The 15,035-nt window shown below is 47.4% G+C and overlaps 1 protein-coding gene across 1 annotated transcript in view; it reads left to right on the top strand.

Moving 5' to 3' along the window:
- Positions 1–15,035, top strand: part of pde9aa (phosphodiesterase 9aa) — a 96,740-nt gene that overhangs the window by 58,783 nt on the left and 22,922 nt on the right. The window contains exons 7-11 of the mRNA XM_072444183.1: positions 6,654–6,738; positions 6,820–6,880; positions 7,568–7,642; positions 11,033–11,119; positions 11,344–11,448. Coding sequence (XP_072300284.1) covers positions 6,654–6,738; positions 6,820–6,880; positions 7,568–7,642; positions 11,033–11,119; positions 11,344–11,448 — 413 coding nt within the window. The remainder of the gene's footprint in view (positions 1–6,653; positions 6,739–6,819; positions 6,881–7,567; positions 7,643–11,032; positions 11,120–11,343; positions 11,449–15,035) is intronic.

Genomic DNA, 15,035 nt, shown 5'->3' on the forward strand with positions numbered 1-15,035 from the left:
AGAGATCCGACTCTCACAGACGGACAGACGGACACGAGGAGACTGGAGCTGGACCCACTCTTCAGGCAGATGAGGGACCGACTGAGGCGAGCTGGACCCACTCTTCAGGCAGATGAGGGACCGACTGAGGCGAACTGGAGCCACTCTTCAGGCAGATGAGGGACCGACTGAGGCGAACTGGAGCCACTCTTCAGGCAGATGAGGGACCGACTGAGGCGAACTGGAGCCACTCTTCAGGCAGATGAGGGACCGACTGAGGCGAACTGGAGCCACTCTTCAGGCAGATGAGGGACCGACTGAGGCGAACTGGACCCACTCTTCAGGCAGATGAGGGACCGTCGGAGTCGAGCTGGACCCACTCTTCAGGCAGATGAGGGACCGACTGAGGCGAGCTGGACCCACTCTTCAAGCAGATGAGCGACCGACTGAGGCGAACTGGAGCCACTCTTCAGGCAGATGAGGGACCGACTGAGGCGAACTGGAGCCACTCTTCAGGCAGATGAGGGACCGACTGAGGCGAACTGGAGCCACTCTTCAGGCAGATGAGGGACCGTCGGAGTCGAGCTGGACCCACTCTTCAGGCAGATGAGGGACCGACTGAGGCGAGCTGGACCCACTCTTCAAGCAGATGAGGGACCGACTGAGGCGAACTGGAGCCACTCTTCAGGCAGATGAGGGACCGTCGGAGTCGAGCTGGACCCACTCTTCAGGCAGATGAGGGACCGACTGAGGCGAACTGGAGCCACTCTTCAGGCAGATGAGGGACCGACTGAGGCGAACTGGAGCCACTCTTCAGGCAGATGAGGGACCGACTGAGGCGAGCTGGACCCACTCTTCAAGCAGATGAGGGACCGACTGAGGCGAACTGGAGCCACTCTTCAGGCAGATGAGGGACCGTCGGAGGCGAGCTGGACCCACTCTTCAGGCAGATGAGGGACCGTCCACACAGGGCAGGGACCACTTCACCAGGAGAGGGACATCTGGGTCCACAGGTCCTCAGGAGTGAGAGAAAGAAAAAGAAGGCGGTGAACAGTTTGCAAGTGGAATTAAAAAGTAAATGTTGTTTGATAGCATAAGTAGTCAGAAGAAGAGGATAGTGCTCAAGCTGTCATACTTCCCCCAGCATAGTTACTCCTAGGGCAGCGTAGCTAAAGCTGTGGGTTTATGTTTCTGTTCCTAACTAGTCTGACCATAAGCGATTTCGAAGAGGAACGTTTTAAGCCTGGACTTAAATGAAGAGACTGTGTCAGCGTATTTAACATGGGTCGGGAGCTGATTCCATAACACAGGAGCTTGGGAGCTAAACACTCTACCTCCTACTGTACTTTTAGAGACTCTTGGGACCACCAGAAGGCCAGCATTCTGAGAGCGAAGAGCTCTGTTTGGATGATATGGTTCCATGACATCTTTGAAGTAGGATGGGGCCATGTAATTTATGGCTTTGTAGGTCAAGAGTAGAATTTTAAATTTGATTCTAAACTCGACGGGGAGCCAGTGAAGAGACTTCAGCACGTGCGTAATGTGCTCTCTTCTTTTTGTTCCTGATAGTAATCTTGCTGCTGCATTTTGAACCAGTTGAAAGCTTTTTATGGAGCTTTTAGGACACGCTGCAAGCAGGGAGTTACAGTCTAATCTAGTCGTTACAAATGCATGGATAAGTTTTTCAGCATCGCATTTAGGCCGGATTCTTCTGATTTTGGCTCTTGTTGCGCAAATGGAAATAGGCTGTTTTACAAGCTTGATTTATATGAGCTTTAAATGAGAGCTCCTGGTCAAATAAGACTCCAAGATTTCTTACAGTAGAACTGGAGGCTACACTGACATTGTCCAGTGTGACTATCTGCTCAGATAGATTGTCTCGTAGATGCTTAGGGCCAAGCACAATGACCTTGTTTTTTTCAGGGTTAAGACATCTCTGTCTCACACGTGTACATCTCTGTCTCATACGTCACATTTCTGTCTCACACGTCTACATCTCTGCCTCATACGTCACATCTCTGTCTCACACATCTACATCTCTGTCTCATACGTCACATCTCTGTCTCATGCGTCACATCTCTGTCTCACACGTCTACATCTCTGTCTCATACGTCACATCTCTGTCTCATACGTCTACATCTCTGCCTCATACGTCACATCTCTGTCTCATATGTCTACATCTCTGTCTCATACGTCTACATCTCTGTCTCATACGTCACATCTCTGTCTCATATGTCTACATCTCTGTCTCACGCGTCTACATCTCTGTCTCATACGTCTACATCTCTGTCTCATATGTCTACATCTCTGTCTCATACGTCTACATCTCTGTCTCACGCGTCTACATCTCTGTCTCATATGTCTACATCTCTGTCTCACACGTCTACATCTCTGTCTCATACGTCTACATCTCTGTCTCATACGTCTACATCTCTGTCTCACACGTCTACATCTCTGTCTCATACGTGTACATCTCTGTCTCATATGTCTATATCTCTGTCTCATACGTCACATCTCTGATTCACACGTCTACATCTCTGTCTCGCACGTCTACATTTCTGTCTCATACGTGTACATCTCTGCCTCATACGTCACATCTCTGTCTCATACGTCACATCTCTGTCTCACATGTCTACATCTCTGTCTCATGCGTCTACATCTCTGTCTCATGCGTCACATCTCTGTCTCACACGTCTACATCTCTGTCTCATACGTCACATCTCTGTCTCATACGTCTACATCTCTGTCTCATACGTCACATCTCTGTCTCATACGTCACATCTCTGTCTCATACGTCTACATCTCTGTCTCACACGTCTACATCTCTGTCTCATACGTCTACATCTCTGTCTCATATGTCTACATCTCTGTCTCATACGTCTACATCTCTGTCTCATGCGTCTACATCTCTGTCTCACGCGTCTACATCTCTGCCTCATACATCACATCTCTGTCTCATACGTCTACATCTTTGTCTCACGCGTCTACATCTCTGTCTCACGCGTCTACATCTGTCTCATAAGCCACATCTCTGTCTCACACGTCTACATCTCTGTCTCACACGTTTACATCTCTGTCTCACACGTCTACATCTCTGTCTCATACGTCACATCTCTGTCTCATACGTCTACATCTCTGCCTCATACATCACATCTCTGTCTCATACGTCACATCTCTGTCTCATACGTCTACATCTCTGTCTCACACGTCTACATCTCTGTCTCATACGTCTACATCTCTGTCTCATATGTCTACATCTCTGTCTCATACGTCTACATCTCTGTCTCACGCATCTACATCTCTGTCTCATACGTCTACATCTCTGTCTCATACGTCTACATCTCTGTCTCACACGTTTACATCTCTGTCTCATACGTCACATCTCTGTCTCATACGTCTACATCTCTGTCTCACACGTCTACATCTCTGTCTCATACGTCTACATCTCTGTCTCATATGTCTACATCTCTGTCTCATACGTCTACATCTCTGTCTCACGCGTCTACATCTCTGTCTCATATGTCTACATCTCTGTCTCATACGTCTACATCTCTGTCTCACGCGTCTACATCTCTGTCTCACGCGTCTACATCTGTCTCATACGTCTACATCTCTGTCTCACACGTCTACATCTCTGTCTCATACGTCACATCTCTGTCTCATACGTCTACATCTCTGCCTCATACATCACATCTCTGTCTCATACGTCACATCTCTGTCTCATACGTCTACATCTCTGTCTCACACGTCTACATCTCTGTCTCATACGTCTACATCTCTGTCTCATACGTCTACATCTCTGTCTCACACGTTTACATCTCTGTCTCATACGTCACATCTCTGTCTCACACGTCTACATCGCTGTCTCATACGTCTACATCTCTGTCTCATACGTCACATCTCTGTCTCATACGTCTACATCTCTGCCTCATACGTCTACATCTCTGTCTCATACGTCTACATCTCTGTCTCATACGTCACATCTCTGTCTCATATGTCTACATCTCTGTCTCACGCGTCTAAATCTCTGTCTCATACGTCTACATCTCTGTCTCATATGTCTACATCTCTGTCTCATACGTCTACATCTCTGTCTCACGCGTCTACATCTCTGTCTCATATGTCTACGTCTCTGTCTCACACGTCTACATCTCTGTCTCATACGTCTACATCTCTGTCTCATACGTCTACATCTCTGTCTGACACGTCTACATCTCTGTCTCATACGTCACATCTCTGATTCACACGTCTACATCTCTGTCTCACACGTCTACATTTCTGTCTCATACGTGTACATCTCTGCCTCATACGTCACATCTCTGTCTCATACGTCACATCTCTGTCTCACATGTCTACATCTCTGTCTCATGCGTCTACATCTCTGTCTCATGCGTCACATCTCTGTCTCACACGTCTACATCTCTGTCTCATACGTCACATCTCTGTCTCATACGTCTACATCTCTGCCTCATACGTCACATCTCTGTCTCATACGTCACATCTCTGTCTCATACGTCTACATCTCTGTCTCACTCGTCTACATCTCTGTCTCATACGTCTACATCTCTGTCTCATATGTCTACATCTCTGTCTCATACGTCTACATCTCTGTCTCACGCGTCTACATCTCTGTCTCATATGTCTACATCTCTGTCTCACGCGTCTACATCTCTGTCTCACGCGTCTACATCTGTCTCATACGTCTACATCTCTGTCTCACACGTCTACATCTCTGTCTCATACGTCACATCTCTGTCTCATACGTCTACATCTCTGCCTCATACATCACATCTCTGTCTCATAAGCCACATCTCTGTCTCACACGTCTACATCTCTGTCTCATACGTCACATCTCTGTCTCATACGTCTACATCTCTGCCTCATACATCACATCTCTGTCTCATACGTCACATCTCTGTCTCATACGTCTACATCTCTGTCTCACACGTCTACATCTCTGTCTCATACGTCTACATCTCTGTCTCATATGTCTACATCTCTGTCTCATACGTCTACATCTCTGTCTCACGCATCTACATCTCTGTCTCATACGTCTACATCTCTGTCTCATACGTCTACATCTCTGTCTCACACGTTTACATCTCTGTCTCATACGTCACATCTCTGTCTCATACGTCTACATCTCTGCCTCATACGTCACATCTCTGTCTCATACGTCACATCTCTGTCTCATACGTCTACATCTCTGTCTCACACGTCTACATCTCTGTCTCATACGTCTACATCTCTGTCTCATATGTCTACATCTCTGTCTCATACGTCTACATCTCTGTCTCACGCGTCTACATCTCTGTCTCATATGTCTACATCTCTGTCTCATACGTCTACATCTCTGCCTCACGCGTCTACATCTCTGTCTCACGCGTCTACATCTGTCTCATACGTCTACATCTCTGTCTCACACGTCTACATCTCTGTCTCATACGTCACATCTCTGTCTCATATGTCTACATCTCTGCCTCATACATCACGTCTCTGTCTCATATGTCTACATCTCTGTCTCATACTTCTACATCTCTGTCTCACGCGTCTACATCTCTGTCTCATATGTCTACATCTCTGTCTCATACGTCTACATCTCTGTCTCACGCGTCTACATCTCTGTCTCACACGTCTACATCTCTGTCTCACACGTTTACATCTCTGTCTCACACGTCTACATCTCTGTCTCATACGTCACATCTCTGTCTCATACGTCTACATCTCTGCCTCATACATCACATCTCTGTCTCATACGTCACATCTCTGTCTCATACGTCTACATCTCTGTCTCACACGTCTACATCTCTGTCTCATACGTCTACATCTCTGTCTCATATGTCTACATCTCTGTCTCATACGTCTACATCTCTGTCTCACGCATCTACATCTCTGTCTCATACGTCTACATCTCTGTCTCATACGTCTACATCTCTGTCTCACACGTTTACATCTCTGTCTCATACGTCACATCTCTGTCTCATACGTCTACGTCTCTGTCTCTTACGTCACATCTCTGTCTCATACGTCTACATCTGTCTCATACGTCACATCTCTGTCTCATACGTCACATCTCTGTCTCACACTTCTACATCTCTGTCTCATACGTCACATCTCTGTCTCATACGTCTCTGTCTCATACGTCACACCTCTGTCTCATACCTCTACATCTCTGTCTCATACGTCTACATCTCTGTCTCACACGTCTACATCTCTTTCTCGCACGTCTACATCTCTTTCTCACACGTCTACATCTCTGTTTCATACGTCTACATCTCTGTCTCATACGTCACATCTCTGTCTCATACGTCTACATCTCTGTCTCATACGTCTACATCTCTGTCTCATACGTCTACATCTCTGTCTCATACGTCACATCTCTGTCTCATACGTCACATCTCTGTCTCATACGTCTACATCTCTGTCTCACACGTCTACATCTCTGTCTCATACGTCTACATCTCTGTCTCATATGTCTACATTTGTCTCATACGTCTACATCTCGGTCTCATACTACATCTCTGTCTCATACGTCACATCTCTGTCTCATACGTCACATCTCTGTCTCATACGTCACATCTCTGTCTCATACGTCTACATCTCTGTCTCATACGTCACATCTCTGTCTCATACGTCTACATCTCTGTCTCATACGTCTACATCTGTGTCCACAGTGGAGGGGATGAAGGTGGTGGAGATAGAGAAATGCAGAAGTGACATCAAAAAGCTTCGAGAGGAGATGGCGTTGCGGAACACCAGGTTCTCCACAGCTTTCCAAAGTGTCTATTTAGAATTCTCTGTCCGTGGGGTGTGTTGACACATGTCTGGTGTCACTTGTAGTAACTTCCTGGAGGACAACAAGAAGCTGACTCCCCGTAGAGACGTGCCTTCATATCCAAAGGTCAGTGCCGGTTTGATATCTCTGATTGGTGGTCAGTCTTCTAAGGCTGAAGTCGATTTAAGATTAGGTCACGTTCACATTTTAGATGTGACAATGTCTTAATCTCAAATGGAGAGCAAGGTAATGTAACTCTATGAGAGATTTACTGTTTTTGAAAGACATTCTACAAACATACTATTGTGGGATTGACTCCACAAACCTGCTTTACTCATCTCATGGCGTAAAGTCCTTTAAACTGACAACATTCAGGCTTTGGAGTTAAACAATGGCACTTGTACTTTCTGAGGACATTTTATTTTGTGCCAGTTTTCGTTTCAGTTGGAAAGGCTCAGTAATTACAGAGATATGAACAATAAATCTGACATTCATTTTCAACCGCTTGTTCCCGTTAGGGGTCGTGGGTGACTGGAGACTGTCCCAGCCACCTTGGACAGGGGTCAGAGACATAGACACACAGACAAAGGTTCAGTCTCTTTCTTCTGACTGTTAAACAGTGAATTCTATCAATGAATTCTGACCTGTCTCAGCTAAATTTGAAACTGTAGGATGCCAGAATGTTGTGATGTAACATGACAAAGACTAAACCACTAAAGTCCCACAGCCCAGAGTCTTCCACCATAAACGTCCCATTCAAACCCCTGGTATAGAAGCCTTCAGTGAGCTCTAACTCATGTTGTTCTTCTGCAGTACCACCTCTCCAAGGAGACGGTGGAGGCCCTCAGGTTGCCCACGTTTGACGCCTGGCAGTGGGAGCCCAATGAGGTGAGAAATGGAACATGCACTCTATGTTTCAGTCTCAGCTCATTTGTTCCATGTTATTATGAGCTACTAATGTGTTCTAAAATAATATAAGTGTTGTAGAAATCAAGACATTACGACTTTCATTTGAAAGTAATTTTCAATCTAATGGAATGTTGTTGTTGTTTTATAGCGGTTGGCATCCAAGTGTTGCATTACCACCAGACTTCTTATTCCATTATTCTGGTGTTTCAAAGCCCATGAGTTCATAGCACGTTAGAACATCCTCTTGCTTCTCATCCTCGGCTCAGTCTCCAACACACCCCAACTCTATAAACGTTTACCCAACCCTGTGCTGTATAAGTAAGCAACTACAGTCTCACACAAACCCTGTGACTGGATTGCAAGAATGTTCCGCAGATTGAACTCCCGCCCATTATTCCGAAACCACAAGGCCAACCTGGTCCTTTCTCTTTCATAAGCCTCACAGCGAATCAGCACATGCTCGACAGTCTCTGGCACCCGACAGTGACCATACAGGCCGGTCGGATGTTTGCCTATCCTACTCAGTGACCAATTGAGTCCAGTATGGCCAATCCTCATGTGAGCAAAGGCCCTTTCCTCCCCCGCGTTCCTGCCCATGGACCCGCAAGGACCCACACTACCCTGTATGTGATAGAGATGCCGTCCAGTAACACAATGGCTCCAAAATTCCTGCCAAAGGCCGACCACGTGACTCTTGATAACGGGCTTGATTTCAGTTTTGCTTAACTCAACCGCCACATCAATTGATGGCCGCCTAAGGGAACATTTAGCCAGCGAATCAGCCATTTAGTTACCATCCACCCCCACATGCGCAGGAACCCAAATGAAGGAAACCGTCACATCCTTCCTGGACAGGTAGAGTTTCAGACAGAAGATGCCATTCAACACATCCTGACTTCCCAGATTTAATGCTTTGCGATGCAGAAAGGCTGTCAGAGGCCACCACAATGCCGCAACACTGCAAAGCAGATTCCGCCCATTCCAATACCAACCGTATCGCTATGAGTTCCGATCTGAAAACAGAAAGGCGATCTGTTGACCTCTTCTTGACCGCCAGCTCCAGGTCAGGCACAAAATAAGCAGCAGTACGCCCACTCTCAGGATCCCTAGACCCGTCGGTATAAATAAATACATCATCTGAGTGCCTGTCGATGAGCACTTGAACAACAAACTGCGGTGCCCTCCCAGTGACTCCTTTAAGTTTGCTATGCATGCTAACATCAACAGGAGCCGGGACAAACTTCCAAGGAGCTATAGTAGACAAAGCCACCGAAAGCAGCGCTTTCGCATTTCCTATCCGGCTAAAAACCATACTGTCAGCCTCATTCTGTCCCCCATCACCCCTGAGAAAGCTTGTATGACCTTGCACATTCACCCAGTAAGCCAACAGAAGTTCTAGCCTCCGGAGCCGTAACGGCAATTCTCCCAACTCAACCTGCAGCGCGGTCCTAAAATCCCTACAGCAGATGCGCAAGGCCTGGGCTTGCTCCACATCAAGCGTCTTGAAGTTAGTCTCGGCCGCAGAAATGTAGGCTATACAGCCATAATTAATAGCCGCCCTCATGACGGCCCGATAAATACTCAGGAGCGACCTCCTGCTGGCCCCCCAGTCCTGGCCGGATAGACAGCTCACTTCCCTGACCTGTTCGAGTACCTGCCCATGCAGTCTAAGGGAGACGTCCCTATGCCCATTGAAGAAACAAATCACTTGAGACTTCTGTACGGACAGTTTAAACCCCCAATTCAGAGTCCACTGCTCCACTTGCTGTATTGCTCTTTGCAGTCTCGCCTCTCACCCATAGTGCGCCATCATCGGCATTAAGGCTCCTCCCAACAGACCCATCCACGTCGTCAAAAATGTCCTTAATCAAAAGATTGAACAAGATAGGGCTGCACACACTCCCCTGCGGAAAACTCAGTTAACCCAGTTAAACAGTTTTCCCTTCACACCATACTTCCGCAACTTAATGAGGAGCCCATCCTTCCAAACCATATCGTACGCCTTCTCCACATCAAAGACCACCGCAATAACCTTTTCTTTCTGAGCCCTGGCCAGCTGGATATCAGAATCCAAAACATGGAATCCATGGTATTCCTGCCCCTACGGAAGCCACTCTGGTGCGTGGAAAGCAAACCCTGACTCTCCAAGAAGTAATCCAACCGCTCGGTAACCATGCGCTCCATGGTTTTCCCTAGCTGCGACGTCAAGGCAATCGGCCTATAACTTGAAGGGTCAGACACGGGCCTACCCGGCTTCAGAACCGGCACCACCGTAGACTGTTTCCATGCAGACGGAATACAACCTGAATCCCAAATACGATTGAAAAGACCCAGGACTAGACCAAGCATGGCATCAGTCAAATGAGAGAGCATGTCATAGCACACCTCATCTTTACCCAGGGTTGTCTGTTTCACCTTAGAAAGTGCTCTCCTTAGCTCAAACAAACTAAACGGAAGGTCAAGGTCATCTTGAGTCGAAAGTTGGTGCCCAATCAGCTCAGAATTCTGCGCCAGAGTATTAGTTTGAGCAGCAGCTTTTATACTGTCCACAGCTCTGACTGGTCCTGACGGTTTTCAATGCGTTGGGGAAAATATTTTTAACTATTGATTAGTTTATCAGTCGTGTCATTGGTGTTAGGATGTCTTTGTAGGTTTTTAAAAAGAGGGGATCTAATCCGTGTATATCCTTGGACTTGAACTCAATAGTGAGGAGACTTTTCATTCACTCTAGACTCTACTCTACATGTTATTGTTCAAGACAGCTTAATTGCACAGTGTTTGGGGAAATTCTTACTAAGCATTTGTACAGATGGATGAAATTGTCCATAAAAAGAGGGGTGAGACAGGGGTGTGCCTGGTCCCCCTCTTGTTTGCTTTGTACTTAGAACCACTGGACAATGGGATGGGGCACAACATGGCCTGCTACACAGATGATGATCACCAGCGACCTGTGTGAACCGTCCATTCTTTTCCTTTGTGCTGCACTTCGTATCACCACACAATAAACACTGCCTTCGGTCCCGGGTCATCCCAATGCCCATGGAACTGGTTAGTTTCTGTTTTATGTTTTTTCTGAGTTTGGTTACCCGGTTATGGTTGCAGTCTTGGAGATTGGCCGTGAAAGGACAGTGAAGGGATTACAGACCACTGAGGCGCATGGATGTGTCTGTACCCACAAGAACAGTACCCTGCTTCCACCAACAAGCCCTCAATCACAAGTCAAGTCAATTCTGAATGCCAAAAAAGACATTTAGACACCAGGATCATGATCTATCTGCTTATTTAGGCAGCTACAGAACAAAAAACAAGGCGCTCTCTTATTCCCAGGAGTCCCAGCTGTTTGTATCTGATGCTTGTTCTCTTCTGCAGATGCTGAGCTGTCTGGAGCACATGTACCATGACCTGGGCCTCGTCAAGGACTTCAACATGAACCCCATCACCCTCAAGCGCTGGCTGGTGAGAGCACGACCCCGACACTTCCCCTCCTGGTTCCTCCTGGTTCCTCCTGGTTCCTCCTGGTTCCTCCGGCTACTCCTGGCTCCACCTTCTTCAATACATTTCTGTACAAACATATAGAATACATAGAAGAGAATAGTTAGCAGCTGCGTAGCCTTTTACCTCCACCAGACCATAAACATGTGGGGGCAGAATGCTAACTGTGGATAACTGTGTGCGTGCAGCTGTGTATCCATGACAACTACCGGAACAACCCCTTCCACAACTTCAGGCACTGCTTCTGCGTCACCCAGATGATGTACAGCATGATCTGTCTGTGCAACCTGCAGGTAAACTAGGCCAGACCAAACCAGACCCAACCAGGCTAAACTGGACTAAACCAGAATAAACCAGAACAAACCTGAAAAAACCAGACCAAAAAGGCTTCAGGCACATGATAATGTACAGCATGTCCTCCATGTGAAACCTGCTTCATAACTAGACCAGACATAGACCAAACTGGACTAAACCTGACTAAAGTGGACCGGACCAGACCAGACCTATCCAGAGGTACTGCATAGTCTGCCTGTGCAAACTCCAAGTACACTGGTTACTACAGTAACGAAACAGGATCAAACCTTCTTATTCCTGATTAACAGTGACTATGTGTGAGGATGTGGACCAACCAACTGAACTATTCCAGACTGAACTAGTCCTGACCAAATCAGACTAAACCAAACCAGATCCGACCAAAATGACCTGAACTGGTGAGACAAAGCTCATCCTGACCAAATCAACTCTGTGTGTGTGTCATTGTTCATATTCTTCACTTGTGTCAGAGGTTAATAAAGATCACACCTTTATCTTCTTTAATACAGTTTATACTTAAATTTTAAAAGTGTGATGTGAAAATCACAATTTCAAAAGACAGTTCCACAAAAAGAAGAGCTCATCTGTTCTGTTCTGGGCTTCAGGGTTTAAGATACAGCCCAAAAGAATCATGATCATATTCTGACTTCTGAAAAATAGCTTTTTTGAAAAACACAAGTCTAAGGCTGCCCCAAATAAATAGTCTGTTTGCTGTAACCCGAACGTTAGGCAAATTCTTATTTTTTTTTACTTTGAAGGCAAAAAAAATATCCAAATTTTGCCATTTTTTGAGTCGGAGTGACCACCAGGGGTCAGGCTTCAACAGTCCAGGGGTCAGGCTTCAACAGTCCTGGGGTCAGGCTTCAACAGTCCAGGGGTCAAGCTTCAACAGTCCAGGGGTCAGGCTTCAACAGTCCAGGGGTCGAGCCTCAACAGTCCAGGGGTCGAGCCTCAACAGTCCAGGGGTCAGACTTCAACAGTCAATGACGGAAAACGTCTCGATCAACCCGATCAGGAGACTATTTCAATCGACATTTCAATCGACATTTCAATCGACCTTTTGTACGTCGTTATCGTTTATTTTGGTAGTGAAGGCGAGCGAGGGGAACATGCGGGGGATACGGGCGCCACCATGTTTGTTGTGATGACGCTACCGGGCGTGTGTCAATCCCAGAATGCATTGCGTAAGACACCCTGACAGAGCCTGGCATGTCCTATGGACACTTTAGTGGCGCCGACACTACGGACTACGACAGAGTCTGAGGACTACGACGACAGAGTCTGAGGACTACGACAAAGTCTGAGGAATAAAGTCTGGCGGTAATGCAACACTTGGATGCCAACTGCCATAAAACAACAACAACAACAACAACAACAACAACTACGACAAAGTAGTGTCGGCGCCATAAAACAACAACAACAACAACAATAAAGTCTGGCGGTAATGCAACAATTGGATGCCAACCGCCATAAAACAACAACAACAACAACAACAACTACGACAAAGTCTGAGGAATAAAATCTGGCGGTAATGCAACACTTGGATGCCAACCGCCATAAAACAACAACAACAACAACAAGCCGGTTGGTCTCTGAAACAACAACAACTATTCTAGTCACAAAGACATATCATGACCTCATGGGCTTTGTAACACCAAAGCAATGGAAGGAGTACTTTTACGGACTACGACAGAGTCTGAGGACTACGAAAAGTCTGAGGAATAAAGTCTGGCGGTAATGCAACAATTGGATGCCAACCGCCATAAAACAACAACAACAACAACAACAACAACAAAAAACTGGCTATCATGACCTCATGGGCTTTGTAACACCAAAGCAATGGAAGGAGTACTTTTACGGACTACGACAGAGTCTGAGGACAAAGCACTGGAAGTCAAGGCACTGGAAGAAGAACTTTTATGGACTACGACAGAGTCTGAGGACTACGAAAAGTCTGAGGAATAAAGTCTGGCGGTAATGCAACAATTGGATGCCAACCGCCATAAAACAACAACAACAACAACAACAACAACTATTGGATGCCACAGGACTACGATAAAACACCAAAGAAGAAGAAGAAGAAGAAGAAGAGCTAGACTACTCTGGACTTGCAACACATCAACGACGGGTGGGCCTCTGCCAATAACAACATCGCTGACGGTGGATTATTGAGCGTTGTTTGGATATTACGGCAACATAGAGGAACGCCTCGGTCCGTATGACGGGGAAGAGGAAGAGGAAGCGTGACCTGGTCGGTGACGATATGAACAGCGGGGAGGACTCCCCTGGAGCCACTGATCCTGTGCAGCGTAGGGCGTCTTCTTGCTCGTCTATGGAGGGCTCTCTCAGTGAGGAGCAGGGCGGGGGGGTTGCAGATATCGGGGATGTGAGTTCAGAGTGTAAGGTGTTCATAAAGCTCGCGCAGGATAATGCGTCCTTTAAGGGGTGGGATCCGATGGCGTTGACAAGGAGCCTGACTGTAGCTGTGGGAGTGGTCAAGCATGCGAGTGTCCTTAGGGATGGCTCGCTGCTGGTCGTGTGCAAGGACGTGGCTCAGCAAAGGAAGGCGATTGAAGCTAAGTGTCTGGGGGGGAAGGACATTCTTGTGTCTGATGCTGTAAGAGGCACGGTCAGGGGAGTTATCGTAGGCGTCCCTACGACGACATCTGTGGATGACATAAAGGAGAATTTGACTGGAGCTAAGGTGGTGGATGCTAGGCGGTTGAAGGTGACCCGGGATGGGGTAAGGTGTGACAGCCTGTCGATAATGATTAGATTTGAAGGTGGGATCCTGCCTCGTGTGGTGTGCGTTGGGTACATGCGCTATGGCGTACGCCCATATGTTCTGCCGCCCCTGCGTTGCTTCAAGTGCCAGCGCTTTGGGCATATTGCAGCGGTCTGTAGAGGGAAGCAGAAGTGTGGTAAATGTGCAGGAGACCACGAGTATGGGAAGTGTGACGACGGAGCAAAACTCAAGTGCTGTAACTGTGGGGAGAGCATAGCTCTGCCTACGGGGGATGCGTGTTCAGCGAGAGGGCTGCTGAGGTGCAAAAAGTTTGAGCCTCTCAAGGCATATCCTACGCGGATGCGGTCAAGAAGGTGTCTGATAGTCAGGTGAAGGTGGATGCAGTGGGGGCTGCCAGTGCTGCTGGTGTCCTAGGCGACAGGGGAGGGGGCAGCGTTGCCCGCGGCCAGGGGGAGGTCCCCACTGGGATGCCTGTGAGTGTGGCTTCCACGGGCAGAGGCCCTGTGGGTGCGGAGGATGTACTGGTTGTGAAGAGGAAAGATTTCTTCCTCTTTATGGTGGAAGTGATTAACTGTACTGGTCAAACCAAGAAGAGATCCGAAAAGACTAAGATCATCGCTAAGGCTGCAGGGAAGTACTTTGGAGCTGGGGGTCCCGAGTGGACGGAGATAGAGGATGCGCTGCGGGAAGGCACCCTGCCCCATTCTGGCAGTGGGAGTGGGGGGGCTCCCGATGCGCCGTCAGGTTCCGGGGGCTCATAATGGCGGTGGTTGTCTTGCAATGGAATGCGCGTAGTCTTCGTGCTAATGGCCAGGAATTTAA

This window comes from Eucyclogobius newberryi, unplaced genomic scaffold, assembly GCF_026437365.1.
Source record: "Eucyclogobius newberryi isolate DKJ021-1_F unplaced genomic scaffold, fEucNew1.0.hap1 SCAF_14, whole genome shotgun sequence".
Taxonomy (NCBI): Eukaryota; Metazoa; Chordata; class Actinopteri; order Gobiiformes; family Gobiidae; genus Eucyclogobius; species Eucyclogobius newberryi.